The 24,934-nt window shown below is 50.2% G+C and overlaps 1 protein-coding gene and 1 long non-coding RNA gene across 3 annotated transcripts in view; both read left to right on the top strand.

The window, feature by feature from the left end:
- LOC144110734 (cytoskeleton-associated protein 5-like) overlaps window positions 1–7,406 on the top strand; it is an 80,462-nt gene extending 73,056 nt beyond the window's left edge. Inside the window, exons 25-26 of one of the 2 annotated variants that reach the window (XM_077643808.1) lie at window positions 6,260–6,423; window positions 7,150–7,406. In XM_077643808.1, coding sequence (XP_077499934.1) covers window positions 6,260–6,423; window positions 7,150–7,290 — 305 coding nt within the window. In that variant the 3' untranslated portion in view covers window positions 7,291–7,406. The remainder of the gene's footprint in view (window positions 1–6,259; window positions 6,424–7,149) is intronic. The other variant, XM_077643814.1, reaches the window with a different exon arrangement.
- The window catches only part of LOC144131161 (uncharacterized), a 279,476-nt gene extending 254,955 nt beyond the window's left edge, over window positions 1–24,521 (top strand). The window contains exons 2-3 of the long non-coding RNA XR_013314583.1: window positions 23,155–23,290; window positions 23,388–24,521. This is a non-coding gene — a long non-coding RNA (uncharacterized LOC144131161). The remainder of the gene's footprint in view (window positions 1–23,154; window positions 23,291–23,387) is intronic.
- The last annotated feature ends 413 nt before the right edge of the window (window positions 24,522–24,934 follow it).

The following is a 24,934-nucleotide window of genomic DNA, read 5'->3' as shown; positions in this document are numbered from 1 at the left end:
CTCCTTCTGAATTCTGCATTCTTTTAATATCGACTCTGCTATGCTAGATAAGATCTTCGTCGGGTATCCCGCAGCGGTAAGCCTAGTAACCTGAGCGTCAAAGCTGGCTTGGGTCTTATGTGCACATGATCTAAAGAGAGCGGCTTTCATGCATGTTTTCGCTATCCCGCGCTTGACTATCTTAGAGTGGGCCGACCGGAAGGGGAGCAGGCCTTTCTGGGAGCGCGGGGAGTATATCCAACACACATGGTCACACGATAGCACAAGTTCCAGATCCAAAAACCTTAGTTTGTTGTTAGTAGGTAGCTCTGTGGTCAAGTGTAGGTTGTTAAGTTCAGTACTGAACACGTGAAAAATCTGAGCAACAGTTTGTTGGGTGTTACTTTTGCGATAAAATACTAAACAGTCATCTACATAACGCATAACCTTAACAACGGTGCCATCCAGCTTGGCTTGAAGTTGTCTATCGCACGAAGCTAAGAACAGATCGCTGAGAACGGGAGCGAGGCTGGATCCAATACAAACACCTTGTTTTTGGATGAAAAAACTATCATCAACTCTAGCAAACATGGACTGTAAATAAAAGCGGAGCATTTCTAGAAACATGCTAATGTTTATACCACTAGAGTTCTGGAACTTGGTGCCTCCGTGACGGTCGATGCACTTGCTGATTTCTGCGATCACCGCGCTTTGTGGCAGGGAGTAGTACAAGTCCTTGACATCCACCGAAAACGCGCCAACGTGGGCAGGACACTCGTTTTGAAGGAATTCTGACACGGTCTCCGGCTTTCTGATGAGGAAAGGATCTTCAATCTCAAGGTGCGACAGGCACTTCTGCAGGAACACCGCTACCTCGCGCTGCCACGTTCCTCGTTCGGACACAATGACACGGAAGGGGCAGCTTACTTTATGCGTCTTGGCACTGAAGAAGACGAAAAGGCTAGATGCCTTTGACGCTTTGACGGAAGAGGCCAGTTTTGAAAGTCCAGCACGCTCACAAAGCTGTACTGCCTGCTCTTGCACTTTCGACGGCTTGACAGTTTTCACTTGTCTGAAGTTTGCAGCGACTGCAGCTTGAGCCTTTTTCTTGTAGAGGTCGTTTACCACGAGATGCATCAAGGAAGGTGTGGATTCCCTACCCCAGGAGGTGAAGAAAGGAAGCACGCGCCGTCTCACTGCAGCAGTATCAGCCCTCAGACGCTGGCGTCAAGCTCGTTCAGTCGGACAAAGAGGGTGGTTTTGTCGTCTCCTGGGGTAGGGAATCCATGCCGTCCTTGATGCATCTCGTGGTAAACGACCTCTACAAGGAAAAGGCTCAAGCTGCAGTCGCTGCAAACTTCAGACAAGTGAAAACTGTCAAGCCGTCGAGAGTGCAAGAGCAGGCAGTACAGCTTTGTGAGCGTGCTGGACTTTCAAGACTGGCCTCTTCCGTCAAAGCGTTGAAGGCATCTAGCCTTTTCGTCTTCTTCAGTGCCAAGACGCATAAAGTAAGCTGCCCCTTCCGTGTCATTGTGTCCGAACGAGGAACGTGGCAGCGCGAGGTAGCGGTGTTCCTGCAGAAGTGCCTGTCGCACCTTGAGATTGAAGATCCTTTCCTCATCAGAAAGCCGGAGACCGTGTCAGAATTCCTTCAAAACGAGTGTCCTGCCTACGTTGGCGCGTTTTCGGTGGATGTCAAGGACCGTCACGGAGGCACCAAGTTCCAGAACTCTAGTGGTATAAACGTTAGCATGTTTCTAGAATTGCTCCGCTTTTATTTACAGTCCACGTTTGCTAGAGTTGATGATAGTTTTTTCATCCAAAAACAAGGTGTTTGTATTGGATCCAGCCTCGCTCCCGTTCTCAGCGATCTGTTCTTAGCTTCGTGCGATAGACAACTTAAGCCAAGCTGGATGGCACCGTTGTTAAGGTTATGCGTTATGTAGATGACTTTTTAGTATTTTATCGCAAAAGTAACGCCCAACAAACTGTTGCTCAGATTTTTGACGTGTTCAGTACTGAACTTAACAACCTACAATTGACCACAGAGCTACCTACTAACAACAAACTAAGGTTTTTGGATCTGGAACTTGTGCTATCGTGTGACCATGTGTGTTGGATATACTCCCCGCGCTCCCAGAAAAGCCTGCTCCCCTTCCGGTCGGCCCACTCTAAGATAGTCAAGCGCGGGATAGCGAAAACATGCATGAAAGCCGCTCTGTTTAGATCATGTGCACATAAGACCCAAGCCAGCTTTGACGCTCAGGTTACTAGGCTTACCGCTGCGGGATACCCGACGAAGATCTTATCTAGCATAGCAGAGTCGATATTAAAAGAATACAGAATTCAGAAGGAGACGCGCAAACTGGACACTAAGCACATAACATGTATTCCGTATGTTCACCAAGTTTCGCATAACCTGAAAAAGATTGTGAACAAAGCCGGCGTAAAGCTCCTTTTCTCTGCCAGGAACAAGTTGGGAGGCCTGTGCAAGAGAGTGAATCAGGGGAGTGGAAAGAAGTCTTGTCACAAGAAACACAGAAACAAATTTGTCAACTGTTGCTGTGGTGTAGTGTACAAGGTCCCACTGTCATGCGGCCGTTTCTACATCGGAGAGACCGGACGGTGCGTCAACGATCGGCTACGCGAACACGCGAAAGACATTGAAAACAAGTCACGCCGAAATAATATGGTCATTCATTTCGCAGATTGCGAAGAATGTGAGGCGTTTTTGAACCAAAAAACTATCATCGCCAAATATAACGATCATACCTCGCGCCTGATATCGGAGGCCTTTTACATTCATGCATTAGGCAACTCATGTGTAAGCCAACCATCGGTGGCTCTATTCCCACAGGAGATCGCTTTTCTTAATCAGTGATGATATCCGGAATGTATGCCATATCATGTTTTGCACCGCATTTCTTCTTCCCTTCTATGCTTTATATTGCCCCCTCTTTCGCAATAAACCATTTGGTTGTTAGTTCAGCGCATGTGTCTGTCTCGCCTTCTTCCATCCCGTCCGTCAGCGCTGTTTTGCATACCATTTCACCCAAAAAATGGTCTGAATAATCGAACAGTCCGAAAAATCGGTGAGGTACAAAAAAATCACTTTATTGAGATGAAATCGGCTTCAAAATGTCACTGATTTTACCTTGCGGAAAATTTTTCTTGCTGGCGATGATTTGCGCCTGTATTTACACCAAAGTTGTGCTTTCACTGTACACGCTAGACAGTAAGGTCACCGCATTTAGTTGGAATACTTTCCACGCTTCCTTGACGGACCTGCTAGGGTCATGTTGTCCATAACCCGAGTGTGCATCACACCGCTCGTCAAACATACGCAAAGATAAGGCACTTTTCGTTCAAAGCGGCGGAACCGCCGGACGCAATCACAAAACAGCGAACGGCTGTCAGCGAACGCGGTCAGAGAAACCCAAGTGACGAAACAGCGAATGGCGAACGTATGAGACCCACCGCGGGGGCTCAGTGGTTGGGGCGCTCGGCTACTGATCCGGAGTACCCGGGCTGGAACCCGACTGCTGTGGCCGCGTTTTGATGGAGGCGAAACTCAAAGGCGCCCATGTGCCGTGCAATGTGAGTGCACGTTAAAGATCCCCAGGTGGTCGAAATTATTCCAGAGCCCTCCATTATGGCACCTCTTTCTACCTTTCTTCTCTCAGTCCCTTCTTTGTCCCTTCCCGCCGATATGTGAGATAGCTCCTGCACAATTTACTTCCCCCAAGAACCAATTTTCACTGTATGGGACAAGCGATAACCGCCCGCGGCATCGTCGGCTACAAAAGCGAGTTGACGTCAATGACAATCCGGCTGCCGCCTCGAATTGTCAGAGATCGCAGGGACCTCTACTGGCAACAATGAGGTACCGAAATTATGTCAAGCCAATCCAACTGCAGCACAAATCCACCTCAATTCAAGATGGCGCCTTTTGCGCCGGCGCAAAGCCGATTTTGGCCCGCAGGGGACTGAAATTAGTCGAAAAATCGAACTTTCGGACTTTTGAAGTCCGAAATATCCGTCGCAAATATGCGCTTCTATGGGATTACTGACATTGCCTCATCGAGGTCCGAAATATTCTACAAGTCCGAATTATTGGAGTCCGTATTATCCGTCGGCTACTGTATATACTGTTTTGTGTGAGCGCCTTTAATGTCGTTTCGAAGAAAGCAAGATGTCTAAATAAAAAAATGCCTACTACTGTGTTTGTTTCAGTATGGCTATCTATGGTAGCCAACAGTCGCTCGACCACAAACGTAGCCACGGAGATGCAGCTTTTTGCTTTGGACCAGTGTTAACCAGAGCTAAATCACCTGCAATGTTCACAGATTAAATTGGTGGTGCTAGTGCTAATTAGTGACCCTATTGAGCCAAGTGTTCATGTAATGTAATTAACCTTCTATGCAGTGTGAGGTGTTCGTACAAGGTCTGCATTTATTCTGCTGAAAGAACGTTCCTCGGTGGTGTAGAGCTTGCTTGCCCGGCTCCCAACCTAGAGGGTAGCAGTTCGATACCGCTTAGCCACCTTATTTCAATTCAGCTAAGCTGCTTTTCTACCTCACTACCCTCTCGACCAATCAGGATCTTCTAGTCACAACAACACCGACACCGATTTTTCCACCGAACGGGACCTTTAGTGCAGTCACGTTAAAACCTTCATACATTGTTGATAAGTGATGGAGTTCAGTGCAAAGTTGATTTCCACCTCCATTTTGGCATGTGCTTCACACCGAGCAATTCGTGTCAAAATGCCATGCCTTGTGAATTATCCACTTTAAGGAATGTTAGTATTGTTCCCAAAGGACAGCAATGTTGCTACAATGGATACATTGGCCCAGAAGGGCCACCTGAAAAGCTCCTACCAAGCACATGAAGTGCATCGCCAGATCATAGCACATCCGTTTTCAGTTCCGTTTCAGTTCGAAGCTCTGTTCTAATGGTCATGCAGGCTTCAGGCAAAGACTGGAGGAGACACTAAAGCTCCGCCTTAAGCGTTTGATGCAGTAGCATTGAAATGCCATGGAGGACAGGTTGTGATGATGCCACAAGGTCACGTGACCTAGGTAGCCCACCTGCCACACAGGCAGGCGGCACCCAGTCACCCAGCTCTTCAAGGTCACAGAGGAACCAAACGAACAGCGAAATTGGCGAGCGGGCTTTGCCGCTTGGGAAGATTTAATTTGTTTCGCGACCTAATGAGTCGCTGACCTGCCAATGCAACAGTTTGGTCACAGACCCTTTTTCCCAGGCCAGGGGAGGTCTTGTACCCATTAGAAAACCAGTGGGTGCCCAGTGGCACTGGTTGTAGGACCCAGCAACTCCCAAATGCGAGGCAGTCGCTCTACAACAAGGCTACCACTTCCATATAAGATGGCCACCCCTAGCAAAGGAGCAATTGCTCAAGTTGAGCTGGGTCATCTTTCAGAGCGTTGAGATCCCAAAATGGCCGAACACTAGGCAGGAAGCACGCTCGACCCCCATGTAAACACAACAAAAACCACCTTTGCAGGCCAAGGTGTTCGAAGCTGGGTTTGCCCCCAAAAGCGTCCAGCAGGGTTTGCAGAGCCTCTTCCAAGCATACACCGTGGCTGCAAAAATGAAAAGGACTGCGAAGGATTTGGCAAAGAGCACAGCAAAGTTGTTCAGCAGTTGAAGAACCTTTAATGAACAAAAAAATGCATGGCAAAGTATATATAAGAAAATATGGGAACATAAGAAGGAGTAGAGAAGCAATTAAAAGCAAGTGGAAGACCTTTGCTAACATATTGTCATTGCATATTGATAACTAATTGTCCCCATATATATTTTTGTTATTTTAGTTTGTTTTACATTGTCCTTTCAAGTCTTCGCAATTTTTCGTTATATGCAGTTTCCGCGTGGACTTTTCTCAGGTTCATTACATCCACGTTAAACTCTTCTTTGCTAATGTTTGTTTGTTTCCTTGACATTTGGCATTGCCACTTAGCCTCTCCACCTGCTGTTGCTTTGTTTTAGATAGCAAGCTGGGTGAAGCAGCCTGTTCGAACTGCTTCTCGCCGCATCACTTTCTTGGTGGATTTGTTTTGGCCTTTTAATCGCTGTTAAAGTTCCCTTGTGGAAGGCAGTATAATGACTGCTGCATATTACTGGCTGGCAAACTGACTTTATTTTTCATTGTGTTATGGTTTTAAGTTGCACTAGGTAGAAAGCAGGTGTGAGCAGATTGAAAGCTGTTTTGCACTGAGTTTTAGTGGTCCATACTTTTTGTGCTCTTATTTTTCAGGTGAAAGCCCACGTAAAGGGGACGTGCAGAAACTGCCAAAAGGCTACATCCACTGGAGCCAGGCAGAGTGGGCAGCCCACCTTAAGGCAGCCTTGGAGCTGATAGGAATAAAGAGGCACTACCAGATCAATGACTACCCCTCCACGCAGCTGAACAACACTAATGTTAGTCACCACTGCAGTTGCATTGTCATATTTCTTTGTGCTCAAATCCTAGCTTGCCACGAGCGCAGTATGGAGCACAAGGTGTGACAGTTAATGATAATGCTAAAAAAGTTACTGCGGGAGTGGTTTTGTACAACTGCATGTTATAAACCATATTCTGTAGTGGTCACAATAAAAGCAGGTTCATTCTTAAAGGGGCTGTGAAAGGGGGTCTCAACAAAGATGCGATGTGCCTAGGATGCTAAATTACGCCGCTTCACAAATATCTTCCAAGAAGAATTTTTTAGATGCAGTTCGTAAAATCTTAGTTATCTGAAGTCAAAATTTGAATTTCCGCGTCTTCGCGCCTTTCCCTCTCCTCTCGTCACTGTTTGCACGCTGAAATGTCAGCGCTCCTCCGCCGGCCCCTCGCACTCGCCCCCTCCGCCAGCTGCCGACGTGCGTGAACCAATGCTAGCACTCTGCTGCTGACGTAACGAGCGCCACATGACGTTACGAGTGCGGATTCGGGCGAAAGCTCAGCACCACAGGTTGCCGCTAGGCGCGAAAGCGAGCAGTTTTAAAAATTGTATTGTAAATTATCGGGTCGCTTTTGAGGTCTTGTACGGCCAACCTCAAACACCCTTTTCAGGGACCCTTTAACCAGCAGGCATCCCACCTTATTTCTTCCTTTCCTTATAGTTTTTTTCTGTATTCTCATAATGGGGTTCTTGTCTTCTTTTACAGATATTTAATGAGCCCATCCAAGTCCATGAGGCAAGATACACACAGATGATGCAACGATCTGAAGATCTGTTGAAAACAGGACTTCAGCTGATTTCTGAACTTAGAGGTCACAATAGACGCCACGAGAACTCTAATTGCTGAGCAAGCCAGCTGCATAAGTGCTTGTTCAGCAGAAGACAAGCCATCGGTGATGGCAGCTTATGCTGTGTAAATATTATTGTGTAAATATTAGACAAGCATAAATCATCTTCCAGGTGTCTTGCATTTGCATTTAGTTGTTCTGCTTTTAATTGTGCTTTGAGGATGACAATAAATTATACAACCTCGCAAATGCTCTTTCAAGGCATGAATCTTGCAAACAAGTACGTTTCGGCCATTTTAGTGCATCTTATCAGTCACATTTTACAGTCAAGGCATTAGATTGCGGCCTCTGCAGCATTTACAGTCCCTTTGAAACAATTCACTTGTCATTTTGTTTTAAGGGTGTTACAGGAGGCATGTAGAGGTACAAAACTAATGCACGAAAGGCCTATTACAAACATTTGGGTGATAAGTGATTGCTGCTCACTTTCTTGCTTTCTTTCCACTTTTAATATGGCAGAGTGGCAATAAGTTTTATAATGGGCAAGGGCCGTAATGCATATTGCCACAGTCCCTATCAATCCAGTGGCGCCATGCCGCAGCCGAACTGTTTTAGATGGGACTTGCCATGCCTTGCGCTCTCGAGGGGCTAGAGGCTTTCGTCTTCCTTGCTCGAGCTCCCTGCTGTCCTGGACGCGTAGCACGTCTAATTAAACCTGGTTTTGAGTGCTTTGACCGTTTATCGGTGACATTTGGTAGAGGTGCCGGGTAAGATCCATGTACGGTGACCTCGAGGACACTCGACGTCAGTTCTCAACGCGTGGCTACAACACCAGTCCACAAGGCGAGCCGCCGCCTGCGAGGCCTACAACCAGAGTTCGGCCAACTCGCAAGACCAGCAAGGGCCATGACGTCCGCTACGGCTAGCCAGACAAGTCAGCATTCCGGGAATGCCCCGCCGTTCGTCCTTCACACGCCTCGGTCGCCCCCATCATTCCACAGTGAGAGGTTTGAGGACGTCGAAGACTGGTTGGCCAGCTTTGACCGTGTGGCGGGCTTCAATGAATGGGACGGCGAGCGCAAATTGCGGAACGTGTACTTCGCACTACAGGACCCTGTCAAGACGTGGTATGAGAACCACAAAGCTTCCTTCACTAACTGGGAGATCTTTCGCCGAGAGCGCTTAGCCACGTTCAACACCAGCGAACGAAAGGAGAAGGCTGAAATCGCCTTGCAATCGAGGTCGCAGCAGCCGGACGAGAGCGTCGCCATGCTCATCGAGGACATGACGCGACTCTTCAATCGCGCCGACCCTGCTATGCCCGAGGACAAGAAGGTACGCCACCTAATGCGCGGCGTCAAAGAGCAATTGTTTGCCGGACTGGTACGTGACCCGCCAAGAACGGTGGCCGACTTTGCCAAGGAGGCAACAAGCATGGATCGTTCTCTGCATGAACGGGGCGCGCACTACGGCCGTCAGGCTAGAGTAGCAGCCGCTCACTACTGCACGCCCACGTCGTTACCCACTGAGGAGCTTCGAGAGCTTGTGAGGAGCCTGGTGCGCGAAGAACTCGAGAAACTTCGCTTCGAAGCTCCACAGGCCAGCGTCGCTGCCATACCGGACGTGGTCCGAGATGAAGTCCGCTGAGCTGTTCAGTCGCCACCAGCTCCGCAGCCAGCGCCCTATGTGATAACATACAGTCAAGCACTACAAAGTCGTCCTGGGCCAGTGAGTCAAGCATATTCTCGTCACTCCTGTGCCTTCACTGCGGTACCCAACTGCAGCTGTACTCGTCGTACCGCAGGAGCCCCTGTCCACCATGAGCAAAGCGCACGTTTGGCGTACGCCAAACAATAGGCCGCTCTGCTACCACTGTGGGGAGCCCGGCCACATCCTCCGCCACTGCCCCTACCGCAGAATGGGCTTAAGGGGGTTTTCACCTGACGCACCTCGACCACGCTACGGAGAACGGCCGCGGGACATCGAGCAGTATCTGTCCGATAACGTGCAGCCAACGACCTCGCGGCGACGGCAGTCCCGTTCGCCATCTCCAAGGCGGTTTTCCTCGCCAAGCCGCCTGTCTTTTTCTAGCCAGTTCAGAGGCGCGTCCCCACATCGAGAAAATTGAAGACGGCGTCCCCCGGGGGTGGGGCCGCCGCTATTGGATCAAGTCAAGAGCCTCCGCCCGACGATTTGCGGCTACGATCCGACCGACGACGACCTCACCCGACGACCTCAACGACAACGACGTGCCGCGACCGACTGCTGTCTGCCGAAATCCCAGTAATCGCTGATAATCGCGATGCGACCGCACCGATGCGATGCACCGGCGCTGACTTTTCTGTAATGAGCAGTCGGCTAGCTACGGCCCTCAGAAAGGTGCTGACCCCTTGGTCTGGACCCCAGATCCGCACCTCCGGCTGCCATGTGGTTACGCCAATTGGCGTCTGCATGTCACGAATCCAGATCCGCGGTGCTATTTTCCCTGGTTGCTTTGCTGTGCTACCGGAGTGCTTCAAATACCTGATACTTGGTTTGGATTTCCTTCGGGAGTTCGGTGCTGTCATCAACCTTCAGGAGCTGGTCGTGTCATTTTCCACTCAAACCCCTGTTGACGGCGATCCCGAGCCACGCGGGACTAAGTTACGCGTCTTTGACGACCACGTATTAATCCCGTCAAGAGCTAGCATGTTTGTTACCGTAGATTGCGACATCACTGGTACTCGTGGCATCGCTGAAACCAACACGTCGCTGCTCCTTGGTCGGCAAGTCTGTGTTGCTCGCGGAATTGTCGAGCTGAACAATGGCCGAACCGAACTCTTGGTAACCAATTTTGGCTGTGAACCTCAGTGTTTGCCTGGCAGAACAGTTATTGCGTATTTCGAAGAACTCGGCGAATTCGCGGGACAGCACGCTTTGTCCGAAGCCTCGGCATCAGTGGAGGCACCGACCACTCCCATAAAAACTGACGTGAACCCGAACCTCCCGTCTAATCAGAAACGCTGCCTCGAAAGCGTTATCCAGTCTTTCTGTGACTGCTTCGCCTCGACCTCTAAGGTTAGGCAGACACCGCTCACTACGCACCGAATTATAGTCGACGCCAACCAGCGGCCGTTATGTCAGCCGCCTTACCGGATCTCTTCAAAGGAGCGTGATGCCATTCGCCGCCAAGTTCAAGAAATGCTCCAGGACGACGTGATACAGGCGTCGACGAGCCCGTGGGCATCGCCTGTTCTAGTAGCAAAGAAAGATGGAACCCTACGGTTCTGCGTTGATTACCGACGTTTAAACAAAGTCACAAAAAAGATGTTTATCCTCTGCCGCGCATTGATGACTCCCTGGATCGGCTGCGCCACGCCAAGTACTTCTAATCGCTAGATTTACGCAGCGGCTATTGGCAAATCGAGGTGGACGAACGCGACCGGGAAAAGACCGCCTTTATTACACCGGACGGTCTGTACGAATTCCGGGTGCTCCCTTTCGGCCTGTGCTCGACTCCTGCACCCTTTCAGCGGATGATGGATACCGTTCTTGCCGATCTGAAATGGCAGTCCTGTCTCGTGTACTTGGATGACGTTGTCATCCTCTCTGATACGTTTGAAGAGCACCTGAGACGCCTGCGCGCTGTGTTCGAAGCAATTCGGTCGGCCGGACTTTCCCTGAAGCCCGACAAGTGCCACTTCGCTTTAAGAGTTGAAGTTTTTGGGCCACATCGTGAGTGCTAAAGGGGTTAGCCCCGACCCCGACAAGACAGCCACCGTGGCTGCTTTTCCTGTGCCCACCGATAAGCGAAGCGTGCGCCGCTTTCTGCGCCCCTGCGCCTATTATAGGCGTTTTGTGCAGAACTTCTCCCAGATCGCTGAGCCCCTCACCCGCCTCACGAAAGATTCCGAACCGTTCTTCTGGGGCCTGGAACAACAGAAGGCTTTTGAAGACCTCCGAACTCGTCTCCAAAGTACGCTCATCCTTGGACACTTCGACGAGTCAGCCGCCACTGAACTGCACACAGACGCCAGCAACATCGGCCTCGGTGCGCGGTCCTTGTGCAGTGGCAGGATGGTCTCGAACGCATAATCGCATACGCGAGCCGCACCTTGTCACGATCTGAGGCAAAATATTCCACCACCGAAAAAGAATGCCTGGCCGTTGTGTGGGCAGTGACCAAATTTCGCCCGTACTTATATGGCCGCCCTTTCAGGGTCGTCAGTGACCACCACTCGCTGTGTTGGCTGGCGAACCTCAAAGATCCCTCGGACGGCTTGCACGCTGGAGCCTTCGCCTTCAAGAGTTCGATGTCACCATTGTTTATAAGTCCGGTAGGAAGCACAGTGATGCCGACTGTCTGTCTCGTGCGCCTATCGAGGACAACCGAGCTGATCCCGACGACGATTCTATTTTTCTCGGCGCCATCTCCATGTCCGTCCTCACTCAACACCAAAGGGACGACAGTGAACTACGGCCTCTCATTGAGTATCTTGAAGGAAGCGCTGCGTCACCCCCGCGAATCTTCTCACGTGGACCGTCGTCATTCTGTTTGCGCGATGACATTCTGTATAAGAAAAACTACAACCCGAAGGAAGCTGCCTATCTGCTCGTCGTATCTGCGGCTTTGCGCGACAAAGTTCTGCAGGCGTGCCATGATGACCCATATTCTGGTTACATGGGTTTTTCTAGCACTTTGGCGCGGATACGCCAAAAGTATTACTGGCCCAGGGTTGCTTCAATTGTCCAGCGTTACGTCAGAACTTGCCGTGAATGCCAACGTCACAAGACGCCGCCGACTAAGCCAGCCGGACTACTGCAGCCTATTAATCCGCCACAATTCCCCTTCCACCAAGTCAGCATGGACTTACTGGGCCCATTTCCGGAGTCCTCGCTGGGTAACCGCTACATTGTGGTCGCCACCGACTACCTCAGCCGGTACTGTGAAACTAAAGCTCTCCCTCCTGGTACCGCTGACGAAATTGCGAACTTTTTCGTTCAAAACGTTGTGCTTCGTCACGGTGCACCCGCCATCGTTTTAACTGACAGAGGAACGGCCTTCACCTCGGCCCTTACGCAGGAGGTTATGCGCCTGAGCGACACCAGTAACCGCAAGACAACCGCTTACCACCCTCAAACGAACGGCCTCACCGAACGGGTCAGCAAGACGATCGCCGACATGATTTCCATGTATGTTGACGCAGACCCCCTCAACTGGGACGCCATACTCCCTTACGTCACATTTGCCTATAACACTGCTCTACAAGAAACGACACGCTTCACTCCATTTCGTTTGGTGCATGGTCGCGAAGCCACAACCATGCTGGACGCCATGTTGCTCCCGACTAGTAGTACCTCATCTGTTATGGGTGCTGCCCAATTCGTTCGTCACGCCGAGGCCGCCCGCCAACTCACCCGACAGCGCATCCGGCACAAGCAAGCCCTCGACGCTCGCCGCTATAACCTCCGCCACCGAGCTGTTAGTTGCCAGCCCGGCGAACAAGTCTGGGTTTGGAGCCCAATACGCATGCGTGGGCGCTCCGAAAAGCTTCTACGCCGATATTTTGGCCCCTACGAGGTACTCCGCCAAGTCAGCGAGGTGAAGTATGAAGTTCTTCCCCAGGGTACAGTTCGCTCCTCTAGACGGCCGACCCCCGATGTACCCGAAGGCCCTGGACGCGTAGCACACCTAATTAAACCTGGTTTTGAGTGCTTTGACCGTTTATCGGTGACAATATATCATCTCCGAAGGAGAGGTTCACAGGGAAAGGAAAAATACTTGTGCATTAGGTTTTATTTTCGTTAAGCGAAGGGGCAAAACGAAGAAGGCGGCAGAAATAACTGCGAAATGTGTGAGAACAAGAACAAAAAAAAAACAACTCCAAGGGGACACTTAAGCCCCGCTTTAACTGTGTCTCGTGATGGCTTTAATGGGTCCTTTCAGCTGCCTGGGGTCCTCTTTGCATATCACTTCGCAGACTCTGCGTTCTTTTTTTTACATTCAAAGATAGCGGGGAAAGCTCGTTCCACTCCTGGTGCAGTGGAAAAGTGATGCGCCCACTGTGCGGCAGGTGGCGTTTCAAGCACAACCACTAGTGGGGCTCGTGAGACTCATTGCTCTTCCCGAGCAACCTCTCATGAAGTCATTGATTTAACTGCCAGCTTGCCATGGTGGGTAGTTTTCCCACAGTCCGATGGGCAGGTTGCTTAATGCCAGTTACGTTTTGTGACATCACGTAGGTCACGTGACCGAGGTGGCAGATCGGCACCTGCCTTCACATCTCATGAAGAGTGTAATCTGATGATAGCAGTAGATTTCACATTCGTTGCAGCTTCTGTGTGTTTGCGTCGCTTTCTTTAAAATTTTGAAGTCCTTGAACTGCAACATTCACATAATTAGGGGAAGCAGCCAGGGATGCAACCAGACCAAAACTGAACCACTACTCTAGTACAACATTCGGACTGTTGGCTGCACAAGCAGGTATCTGCTATGCTGTGACAGTGCTAACATTTGCATGTCATTTTTTCTTATTTTTGATTTAGAATATGTATATTGCTTTCTAGGCAGTACGTTGTTTACAATCCGATGGGCAGGTTGCAATGAGTTTACAAGGTCACGTGACCTATCTCGGCTGTGCATTATTTGCCCCCTGCCACGGTGGCTGGGTTGACACCTGCCACCGTAGACAGGGTGTGATGACGTCACGAGGTCACATCACCTCGCACTACCCATCTGTGACGTAATTAATGGACTCAGGTCTGCTCAGGAGCCCTGGGCAATAGTACAGGCCACATCCAGCATCACGACGTTGTTTTTCTTGAGCAACGAGGACGAAGGTATACGATCGCCCGCTTGCACATTACCACACACGCAAACACTACAGGGCAACTTACAACCTATGTCAAGGTGAATACCAGCGTCCAACTATGGGTTTCGGTGGACAGTACTTGTCGGCGTCGGCGCACACGGCGGCGCAGGTGCAGCCCGGTCACCGGGGAAGTATCAGCAGGCCGGTACCAGCAGACAGGAACGCGTCGATAGGCCGCCTGGCTGCCGGGAGGCCGGAATCAGTAGGCGGGTGCTCGTCGGTGGGCCGCCTGGCTACCGGAAGGCTGGAGTCAGCAGGCGAATGCTCGCCAGTAGGCCGCCTGGCCACTAGCCCAGGTGAGAATTTTCAACTGGGACCATTTTGTTCCACTTTAAGTGGTTTAAGGAACAATTCTATACTTCAACTGGTCGCAGTTGAACTGGAAATTTGTCCCTTAAACCAGTTGGCTGCTGGTCCAGTTAAACTGGAAACTTGTTCCTTAAACCAGTTGGCAACTGGTCCCATGCAGTTGAACAGGAAATTCGTTTTTGAAGAAAGCTGGGCAAGTTGGTTACTACTATCCATGGTAAAACAGTGCGGAAAAACACGAAAACGGAACACGACGACACGAGCGCTGCTGTATCTTTACCTCGAAGTGGTGGAGACAAGCGCGTTTTTTCAAAGAAAGGTTGATTGTTTGTTGTGGCAATGTACGTCAACGAAGTCATCGCCGACTGTTTGCTGATTGGTGCAAGACAGCTGACCAGCACACTGATTTCTTGTGGAACAAGGTCCGCCGCTAATTGTCTGCGAGCAAGGATTGCATGTCTGCCTGGGCTCGAGGTAGGGTAGTTGTTCTGGATGACGCTGTTGTGGAGGAACGCCATCGCAAAACACGAGCTGGGACCAAAATCCTGGTTTGAGCTACGGCTATTACCATGCAGTTGAAGAGTTGGCCCTGTCAAGGACAATCGCTAGGCAGGTAACCGAAGTGCAGCGCCAGCAGTGCGTTTCCGAGTGCTTCTCAGCTGTTCAGTTAAGGTTCCCTTGGCAAGCGGAAGGCTCCAAAAGGGTTTGGCGCATTGGTTTAACCACCTGGCCGCGAAGGACCTGAGACCGCTGATAGCAGACAAGGAGGGGACCTTTGTTGTGATGAATGAGAGTGTGTTCTCGGGCAAAGCGTTTGCTGCCATCTCCAAGAATTTTCGACAAGTGCAAGAGAATGCCGCAAACGTTAAGAGACGTACGTACGTGCCGTTGCCATTCTTAAAAAGGCTAATCTCGACCGTTTGCGCGAGTCCGTAAAGAACTCGGAATGCAGTACGCTTGAAATATTTTTACGGTTAAAACCCACAAAATAGGCCTTCTGTTTCGGTCCATAATTTCGGAGAATGGAACTTGGCAGTTTGTTGTTTCCAGCTATTACAGAAGGCGCTTGCTTCCCTTGCTTTTGAAGACCCTTTCCGAACGCGGAACTCAGACGTCGTCTTAGAGTACCTTCAGAACAAAAATCCTGGTGACTGTCATGTGTTCAGCGTAGACGTCGAGGATTTGTACTATTCGATTCCTCATGAGTGTTTGCTGCGCTTTGTCAGGGAATGTATAAGTGAGAAAAAAAAACAGCGCTCGTGTCGTCGTGTTTGTTCCGTCCTCGTGTTTTTCCGCGCTGTTTTACCATATGGTTCGTTGTTGAAACCAGTCGCTGGTGGCTCTTCAGGAAGCATGTCGTGTATGTACATCTTCTACATTTGCTACACCTACAAGACGATGCCATAGCCGAATTCGCACCGCTGGCGGAAAAAGTCGACGACGAACTCTGCGTGCATGCCTCGTTGGGGGCAGCCATCCTGCTCCGCTGCCGGGGGCCGTCTCGCTAGGCTCGCTCCGCTAGGGTCATCAGCGAGCGGAACGGGAGGTGCGCTCCGGTAGCCTGCTCAGGGCCAAGCGGGCTGCGCATGTTCCGGTCGCTATTCTTTGTGACTCGAAGGCTGCACTTTTAAGCCTGCATACACCCAAGACCACCCCATTTACAGACGCAGTCTTTGAACACAGACTTCTGTCCTGAGAGAACCGGGGTCTCCAACTCTACCTTCACTGGCATCCCGGGGAATGAAGAAGGGGACACCTTGGCAAAAGCAGCCCATAATGAAGACCCTCCCATGTCACGCTACGTTGCTCCCTATGACTATTCCCGCCACATCATTAGAAGAGCCCTAACCAGATATCATCCACACATTATAATTTCCCATGGATGGTAACCCATTTAATCCCCTCCCGAAACATGGTCTCACCAGACGTGAACGTTCACTTCTTTTGAGACTAAGGATCGGCTGCTGCTGGAGGGCATCCAGAAGGTACCCCAGAGGTCTTGTCCCGTCCCCTAGCTCCTCATCCTGCGGTGACACAGAAACGATTTTTCACCTCCTAATTGTGGCCTGCCCCACTTATGACACAGAGAGAACTGCGCTCTTTCATGCATACGCAACCGGCAGAGTATCGTTCCTACTGACACAGAAACCCAAATTTCTGCTGTATCCTGGCAAACTGCGACTTCGGGCCCTGCAAAGCCTTGTAAATTTCCTTCACATCACGGGCCTGTCCACGGTGCTTTAGGCTATATCAGGCCTTCACTCTTGCCCCCAGTGCTCCTAGCCAACTCCCAACCCTCCCTCTCCACCCTTATCCCCATTCCCCCCTCCCGGGTGCTGTGCAGTGCTCCCCTAGAGGGCAGCCGAATACCGCATCCGTAACTTCAGTCCTCCAACCAACCAAGCTACCAAGCAGTTGTGTTCCCGCTGGGCTGCCTGATCGGAGCGGGACGCCGCACCGGTCAACTAAATCTACTATTAATTAGAGGTAAAGGTGGCGCCCCGCCTCATTGAGCTTTCATTGAGTTTGCATTGGGCTTTCTCGAGACCACCTCAGGCACCATGGGCGCTCTAAGCATCATAGGGCTAAGGTGGCTAGATTGGAAAGGTGTGAAAACCGGCCGGGGAAACATGGCACCGCAGCGCGCCGATGCCGTGTGGCGGCGCTGACGGCAGAGGCGCGGTAAGGCGCGCAGCCGAAATGAGCGCATCGCGTAGACTAAGTTTAACCCCTGAAGCGAAAATGAGCCAGTTTCGCTTATCGCGCGTTTTGTGCGAGTGTCAAAGAATGGATCTTTATCATAAAATGGTGTTTCATGAACTCGCATCATTATTCCTGCGAAATATGCTGCTTCACAAGCCCAGTTTGCATTGCATAGCTGGACTGAAGAACGTGTTGTGCGTGCACATTTCGAGATGCTGCCTAGGATGTGGGCGACGCTGTTAGTGCCGCAGTGGAGGGTTTGGGAATAATTTAAACGACCTGGATTTCAACGTGCACTGACTCTCTGCGTTGCGCCGCCTCCGATACGCAGCCACTACACATACGTACGACGAGAATAGCAGGTTTTAATGCGTGCCGTAGGACCTCAAAACTGCAGTCGCATTGGCTGAAGGAGAAAATGAAATCCCGCCACGGTGGCTCAGTGGTTAGTGTGCTCGACTGCTGATCCGGAGTTCCCGGGTTTGAACCCGACCGCGGCGGCTGTGGGATGTCAGTGCACGTTAAACATTCCCAGGTGGTCGAAATTATTCCGGAACCCTCCACTACGGCGCCACTTTCTTCCTTTCTTCTTTCAGTCCCTCCTTTATCCCTTCCCTTACGGCGCAGTTCAGGTGTGCAACGATATACGAGACAGATACTGCGCCATTTCCTTTCCAAAAAAAAACAATTACTAGTATTAGAACTCGTTTTAGGGAAATATGTATCTGTCTCAAATATATCGGTGGACACCTGAACCGCGCCGTCAGGGAAGAAATTATAAAGGAGGGACTAAGAGAAGAAAGGAAGAAAGAGGTTCCGTTGTGGAGGGCTCCGGAATAATTTCGACTACCTGGGGATATCTAATGTGCATTGACATCGCACAGCACATGGGCGTCAGCGTTTCGCCTCCATCGAAACGCGGCCGCCGCGGTCGGGTTCGAACCCGCGGGTACTCCGGATCTGTAGCCGAGCGCCCTAACCACTATAGTAGCCACCGCGGCGGGTAGGATGAAGGCGCCCCAAAGCACAAACCGGGCGCCCCAACGCACAAATCTGTTTAATTAGAAGTGAGGGAGAAAATTTTTCAGAATTTGATCTACAACACACAAAGCTTCAGTGTTTTTCGTTTCTTCTCACTATCCTGATTTATACCCTTAAGGAAAAAAAATAATCCTTGGGAGGCAATAAAAAACGTACAACTGATGCTGTCAGCGCAACAGAGTGCTCGAAACGACTGATTTTTGTCACGTATCACTAATTGACTGTAGAATACCTCTTCCGCAGCTTCGACAAGCAAGCGCGTTCGGCTGAACGCTTGTGCAAGTTCTTTTTCAACGATGGTGACGACTGTAAAATGATACTGACGGCCTTGTCGGCACTTGGGGTCGTTCGAGACCACTTAGCAAACATTCCCTGGCAGGCAGGGGCAAGGAACAGAGTTTTTTTTATGTTTTACTGTTTCCCGTGCCACACCCAGGCGCAAAGCACCAATGCTCCGTCTTCTTTTTTGTTGTTGAAGGCATTTCGCTCTCGCACGAGAGGAGGAGGAGGAGGAAAAGCATTTATTCAGAGCACAAAAACTGGGTGGGTTCAGTACGAGAACTCATTGGTCATCATCATAATCCGGCCCCTCTCAACCAGCGATTTCTGGTCGAGTGGGCTTTGGCTACGAAGGGTTACCTCCCAGCGCTCATGAGTCGGATCGGGATTGCTGTGGGTTTTCTTGACATTCCCAAACCGCGTGAAAGAGGGTGCCAACTGCTCCACAGAAGGGGCAGGACGAATGGTAGGTTTCTGGGTACCATTTACTCATTAGGTAAGGATTGGGCAGAGTATTGTAGTCGTATGATTATGTGCTCTTCATATTTACTTAGGGTTTTGTGAGGAAAGAGGATATTTCCTTCTTGTGATGTTATAGTACTCCGTAATTTCTGCGTAGCTTAGTAAGGGTGAGGGGTTGTCAACTATGTCAGAGAGAGGCTGCGTGCCAGATGCTCGGAGGAGGAGAGCTCGATCAGCTGTGTTGGCCGCCTCATTGCCCGTCGTTGAGAGGTGCCCTGGCGTCCAGAAGATCTGGATGTTGGAAGGATTAGACCTTTCCAAAATTTCCCAACACGGAGCGCCAACGCGGCCTCTGAGGTAATTGCGTACCGCTGCTTGTGAGTCGGACATAACCGTTGCCTCGCTGTTCTTTGATATCGCTAGTGCGATAGCTGCTTCTTCAGCCGATGTGGTATCCACCGCTTGGATAAGGCTGCTTGGAATGATACCCCCCCCCCCCCCCCCCCGGGGTGAAACTGCTGCAATTGCCGCGACTCCGTTAACGGGTCCAGCCGCATCGACGTAGATCGTGTCCTTGTTTCCATCCCAGCACTTACAGAGGTGTCTAGCTCTGGCTAGTCTCCGTCCTCTGTTATATTCCTCATTCATGCGTTTTGGTATGGGGTGAGTCGTAATGTGTGATCTCATCTGCATGGGCATGTCGATCTTGTCAGCGACTTCCCGGGGTGGACTGATTCTCAGCTTCTGTAATATTTTCCTGCCAGGCTTAGATTTTGAGAGCCTGACAAGTTGATTTACACGGTGGGCTTCTATTAGTTCGTCGATGGTGTTATGGATCCCCAGCTGTAGTAAGCGCTTAGTGGATGTGCATAAAGGGAGTCCCAGCGCCGTCTTAACTGCCTTTCGAATAATAACATCTAGTTGGTCTTTCTCCTTTTTGCTAAGCCGTAAGTACGGGGTGGCGTATGTTAGTTTAGAGAGAATGAAAGCCTGAACTAATCTTAGGGCCTCCTTCTCTCTTAGCCCATTTCTTTTCTTGATTACCCAGCGTAGCATTCTAGAGACTTGTTCGGAATAGGCTTGGAGCTGTCTGATTGTAGTGGTGTTAGTGTTGCCGCTGGGTATGATGGCTCCCAGGATCTTGATCTCTTTCTTGATCGGAATGCTCATACCCTGGACCGTAATGGCGACAGAGGGAGTGGACGGCAAAAGCCCCGTATTCTGCCTCTTGCCACGGTCGATCAGGAGTAACTCTGATTTCTCGGGAGAGCACGTTAACCCATGCCTCGCCGCATGCTGGCACACGACATTCGCTGCTTCCTGAAGCCGGCCTTGAATTTCCCCTTCATTACCGCTCCAACACCAGATCGTAATGTCGTCGGCGTATATAGCGTGCTCAATGCCTTGGATGCGGTCTAGCTTCTCTGGTAGCCCACGCATGGCCAGGTTGAAGAGAAGCGGAGACAAGACCGCTCTCTGCGGGGTGCCCTTGGAACCTAGATTGAACGGAGAGGAGGTCCGATCACCAATACTTATTGACGCTTTTCTATTGGAGAGAAAGTCCCTCACGTAATTATATGTGCGGTCACCACAGTTGATGCTGTTAAGCTCATCCAGTATTCCCTGGTGGTTGACATTGTCAAATGCCCCTTTTAAATCGAGCGCAAGGATGGCCTTGACCTGACATCTGCCGGGGTTGTCCAGAATATCCTCTCAGATATGGAGGCGAACATCCTGTGTAGACAGCTTTTCTCTAAACCCGTACAGCGTGTCAGGGAGGATATCAGTCTTCCTCAAGAGTCGTTTCAGTCGGGCGTTCACGACCCTCTCGAACAGTTTACCCAGACACGACGTCAGGGAGATCGGTCGTAAATGATCAATATCGCATGGCTTATTGGGCTTGGGAATAAATCGCACTAAAGCCAATTTCCAGGAGTCGGGGATCTGGCCCTTGTACCAGCACTGCGTGTTGAAGTATTTCTCTAATTTTCTTCATGCCATCCATATTAAAGAGCATCTTGGTGTTTATCTGGTCCGGTCCAGGAGCGGTGTTCTTACGCATGACGTCAAGCTCCGCCCTCAGTTCCTCCACCGTTACGTCTTGGTCCATCTCTTCATTGGGTGCACCGGTGTACGCAGGGAGAGGGTACGAGGATCCCAGATCGAGGAATTTCCGTGCAAGTTCTGCAATGAGGGCTTCGTTGTCCCCTTTATAGCTGTGCAAGGCGTTACAGAGCGTGTCTGTTTGCTCTTTCCGGTTTGAGTTCGGCTCGATAGCTCGATAAGGGATCTGAGGAGTCCCCATGCTTTAGCCGTGTCCATTCTACCGTTGAGCTCATCACACAGCTTGAGCCAGTTTTGGTCAGCGAGGTTATGTGCGTAGTCATCCGCTTCTTTGGTGAGTTCTGCAATCTTAGTCTTAAGCTTGCGATTTAACTTTTGCCTTTTCCACCTCCTTGTCAGAGATCTCCTGGCAATTCCTTAGATGTAACAGGTGCGGGTCAACTGCCGGAGTTTCCTCCGTGGTGTTCGCTGTCGTAGAGTGCCTGGCGACGTTTTTCATCTGCAGCGCTGTCCATGCCTCAATATCTGTGATATCTTCGTCCGGGAGACGTTCGAGTTCCTCTCTCCACTTGTCCCAGTTCACAATCTTAGCCTTGCCAAATGGTTTCCGACATTTAACTCCCTGAACAGTGCAGGAGACGACGAAGTGATCACTGCCCAGGCACTCGCCAGTGTTAGATCAGGTGGCCTGCAGGCAGTTTTTCACAAGCGTGAGATCTGGACAGTTGTCTCTGCTGACGCTATTACCCGCTCTGGTGGGTTGCAGAGGATCCGTTAAGATTGTGAGTCCTTCTCTGTTAGCTATCTCAAGGATCCTCCTACCTTTCGGGCTGTTAAAGTGATATCCCCATGCTTGATGGGGCGCATTGAAATCACCGGCTATGGCGAGGGGGTCCTTACCTGCCCTCTTGATAAAATTATTAAATAGCGTGGCTATCTGACGACATGAGTCCCTGGGGCGACTGTACACGTTCAGTATGTGCAAACTGCGTTTTCCCCTGTGTTTGGGAAGAATTTCAATGTAAGCATGTTCGATATTTTCGGCTAGCGGTTCTTGCAGCGTTGCGGTAAACTCCTTGTGAACAAGTATTCCTAGGCTATGCTCGTCTTGGAAAGTTTTGAACCCCTTCATGCTGATGACCGTATTTGCTTCTTGAAGTACTATTACAGCAGGTGGCGTCTCCGACGTATAGATAAAAAATTGAAGGCTTGCTTTTTCTTTTTAAATCCCCGACAATTCCATTGCCAAATAATTGTTTCCTGTCCCCTATGTGCCATGGTCCTTATTCGTCCTCTTCTGGAAGGGGGTGCCTGTCGGCATATTTGGATTTCCTATTTCTGAAGTTGCACTCGTTGAGTTTCGATTTGAATTCGTCTCGGACTGTGGCAATGGCAGAGTTTATGTATTTCCTAGTGTTGGCGGACTCGTTTGCGAGCTCGTTTTGACCATTTGAATAACTTGTAGGAACTTTCTATCCTGCTCCTCTCTGTCAGCCCTCAGCTCTGCAATGACGCGCTCATAAACTGACTGTGAGAACGCGGACCGTCTTCTGAGAAGCAAGAAGACTCAAGACACATCGTAAAGGTGGGCTATGCTGGGTTGCCTCCATCCCTCCCCGGAAACGCGATATCTAAGGAGTTTAACGACCTGAAAGCAGAAATTATTCAGCTAAAAAAAAACAGAACGAGGCGTTGTGAGCTGAACTTAAATTGGTCAGGCTGCAGTCACAAACAACTCACGACAAAACACCCGAAGCCCTCGCGCGAGAAAACGCTGCTACAGACTCTCCAATAAAGGCGGCAAAACGAACTGACTAACTGCTGCGGGGTGCGCAAGGGCGACGCGGCTGAGCTTACCGCGCCGCTAGGAGCAGCGCCACATTCCCCATAGCGGCATCGGTGCGCATAGGGGTCACGCTCGGCCGACGGAAGGCGCCGCGCTCTTCACACCTTCCCAATCTAGCCACCTTAATAGGGCGGAGAGCTATACCGACTAGTTCACTATACATGGCTTGCACTGACGTCGTAGCTGGGAACCCTGGGATACTGTTCCGCCATGTTGGTGCAGTCGCAGCGGCCGTGGTGCACTTGATGCAATTCGCGCGTACGGTGTACTTCGACGGCGTTGCGATGGTTATCTGCGCTGTTGTTGGATGCTCCAACCGCACTTGTTGGGCGAAATCAACAAGCACAAACTTTTTTCGTCTTCCAAAGGTCATCGAGCATCAAGGTGACCGTACGAAAGCTTTATGCGCGAAGCGACGGGTGGTGTGGCTGGCTCGTATAAAACGTGCCGATCTCAACACCGAAAGGACGGGCATACGTGTTTGCGGCGCCCACTTCGTAAAAGGTAAGTCCGTTGCATATGCACATTGTTTATTTAGGTGCATGACGTACAACCATAGCGGAAAATCTCATTTTAAACAAATTTTTCTTGCATTTTATAGGCAGACCATCAAGACTGTGGGAGGAGACGGACCCGGACTGGGCCCCTACGCTTTTGCTCGGCTACAGCGCAAAACATGGTGATCCCGGTCGCCACGCTCGCGCGGCAAGACGTCGGACCCAGAAACGCGCGGCTCAAGCGGAGTGTCAGGCTGAGGAGTCGGGAACAATGGAGGCTACGAATCCAAATTAACATAGGGCACATCTCTGCGAAGGCGCACGTCACTGTCGATCTTGTCGCGCTACCGGACCGTCGAAAACGGCAACAGCGATGAGCTTCATCAGTTAATGCGGGCCATAAAAACTGCGCGACGCGACAGGCGAGACCTAAATTGTTGGTCGACAAATCTGTAGCGAGCGATAACAATCTCTCCACGCATGACCGTTTCTTTTTTGCGCAATAACTTGTTGGGTTTCCAAACTAAGATAAACCAGCAACGGTTCGTCTCATATGCCCATAAAAATAGAATAACTCGTGATTTAATCTGAAGTCGTCCAGGTTCAGTACAAATGAAGAAATGAATCACTAGCCTGACAGTTTGTAAACAGTTCTTTTTAAAACTTTACTGAGTGATTGCTCACACTCAGTCACTTGTGGATTTAATAACCGTTATTTCTTTACTCTAATCCTTACAAAGATCAATGTCCTGCGGCTTACCTCTCCAAGTAGAAGCACCTTGTCCCCTTGCATCTGTTTTGCCGACAGTCCCTTCACCCAGCCGCTAGTGAAATACTTATGCGCTTCGGTGGACTTAAACGCCTTCATTTCTTCAAGGGTCAGAAAGCTTGCAGGAAAAACAAGGTAATTGACGATGTCACCGTAACAAACCTCTGGAAATATGTCGACATCGCTTGTGTCCGTTCCCGGCCGCAGCATGAACGGGTCGATATTATCGCAGAGACGCACTTTTTCCGCATACCGAACGCGCTCCGACCCCGTAAGATCTAAGCGGTAGGTAGCGTCTAAAGGCTGCTTACTGAGAAGCGGCGGCATGCCACACAAAAGGCAACAAAATTGCACGTGTTACCACTAGCGAGGAAACGCGTGCGACCCGCACTCCACCGACTCCGCACAGACTGCACCAACATGTCCGCCGCAGCGCGCGCCGCCGGACGTGACGTCACATGCAAACCATGTATAACTAGTTCACTGTAACCACAACTTTTGGCCAAAAATAATGAAAAGAACAAACGTTGTTTGATAATCATGTATGTCCTAACATATAATATCCCGTCTATAAATTCAACAAACGAGCAGAAAAGCATGTGAATGTTAAGTTTTCCAAAAATAAGCGATGGCTTACTTAACTATTGCGCACCACAAAAACCAAAAATTCGTGCTTATCAGAAGAATTTTTAGAAAGAAATATGTTTGCAAAATAAATGTTGTCGCTTCAACATTTTAAGAGGTTTTTTCATGGCATTTCGGAAAACAAAAACCTTTTATTGGCGTCGTGTGCTGTTGTAATCTCGCTACTATGGCTTTTGCGCACTACATTTATGCCGAAGTCGTCTTCTCGCGGAGCGCGCCGTGGACATGGCCGTGGAT

The sequence above is a fragment of the Amblyomma americanum genome, chromosome 1 (genome assembly GCF_052857255.1).
Source record: "Amblyomma americanum isolate KBUSLIRL-KWMA chromosome 1, ASM5285725v1, whole genome shotgun sequence".
Classification (NCBI taxonomy): domain Eukaryota; kingdom Metazoa; phylum Arthropoda; class Arachnida; order Ixodida; family Ixodidae; genus Amblyomma; species Amblyomma americanum.
The sequence above is the reverse complement of the archived record's forward strand: the minus strand, read 5'-3'. Positions and strand labels throughout refer to the sequence as shown.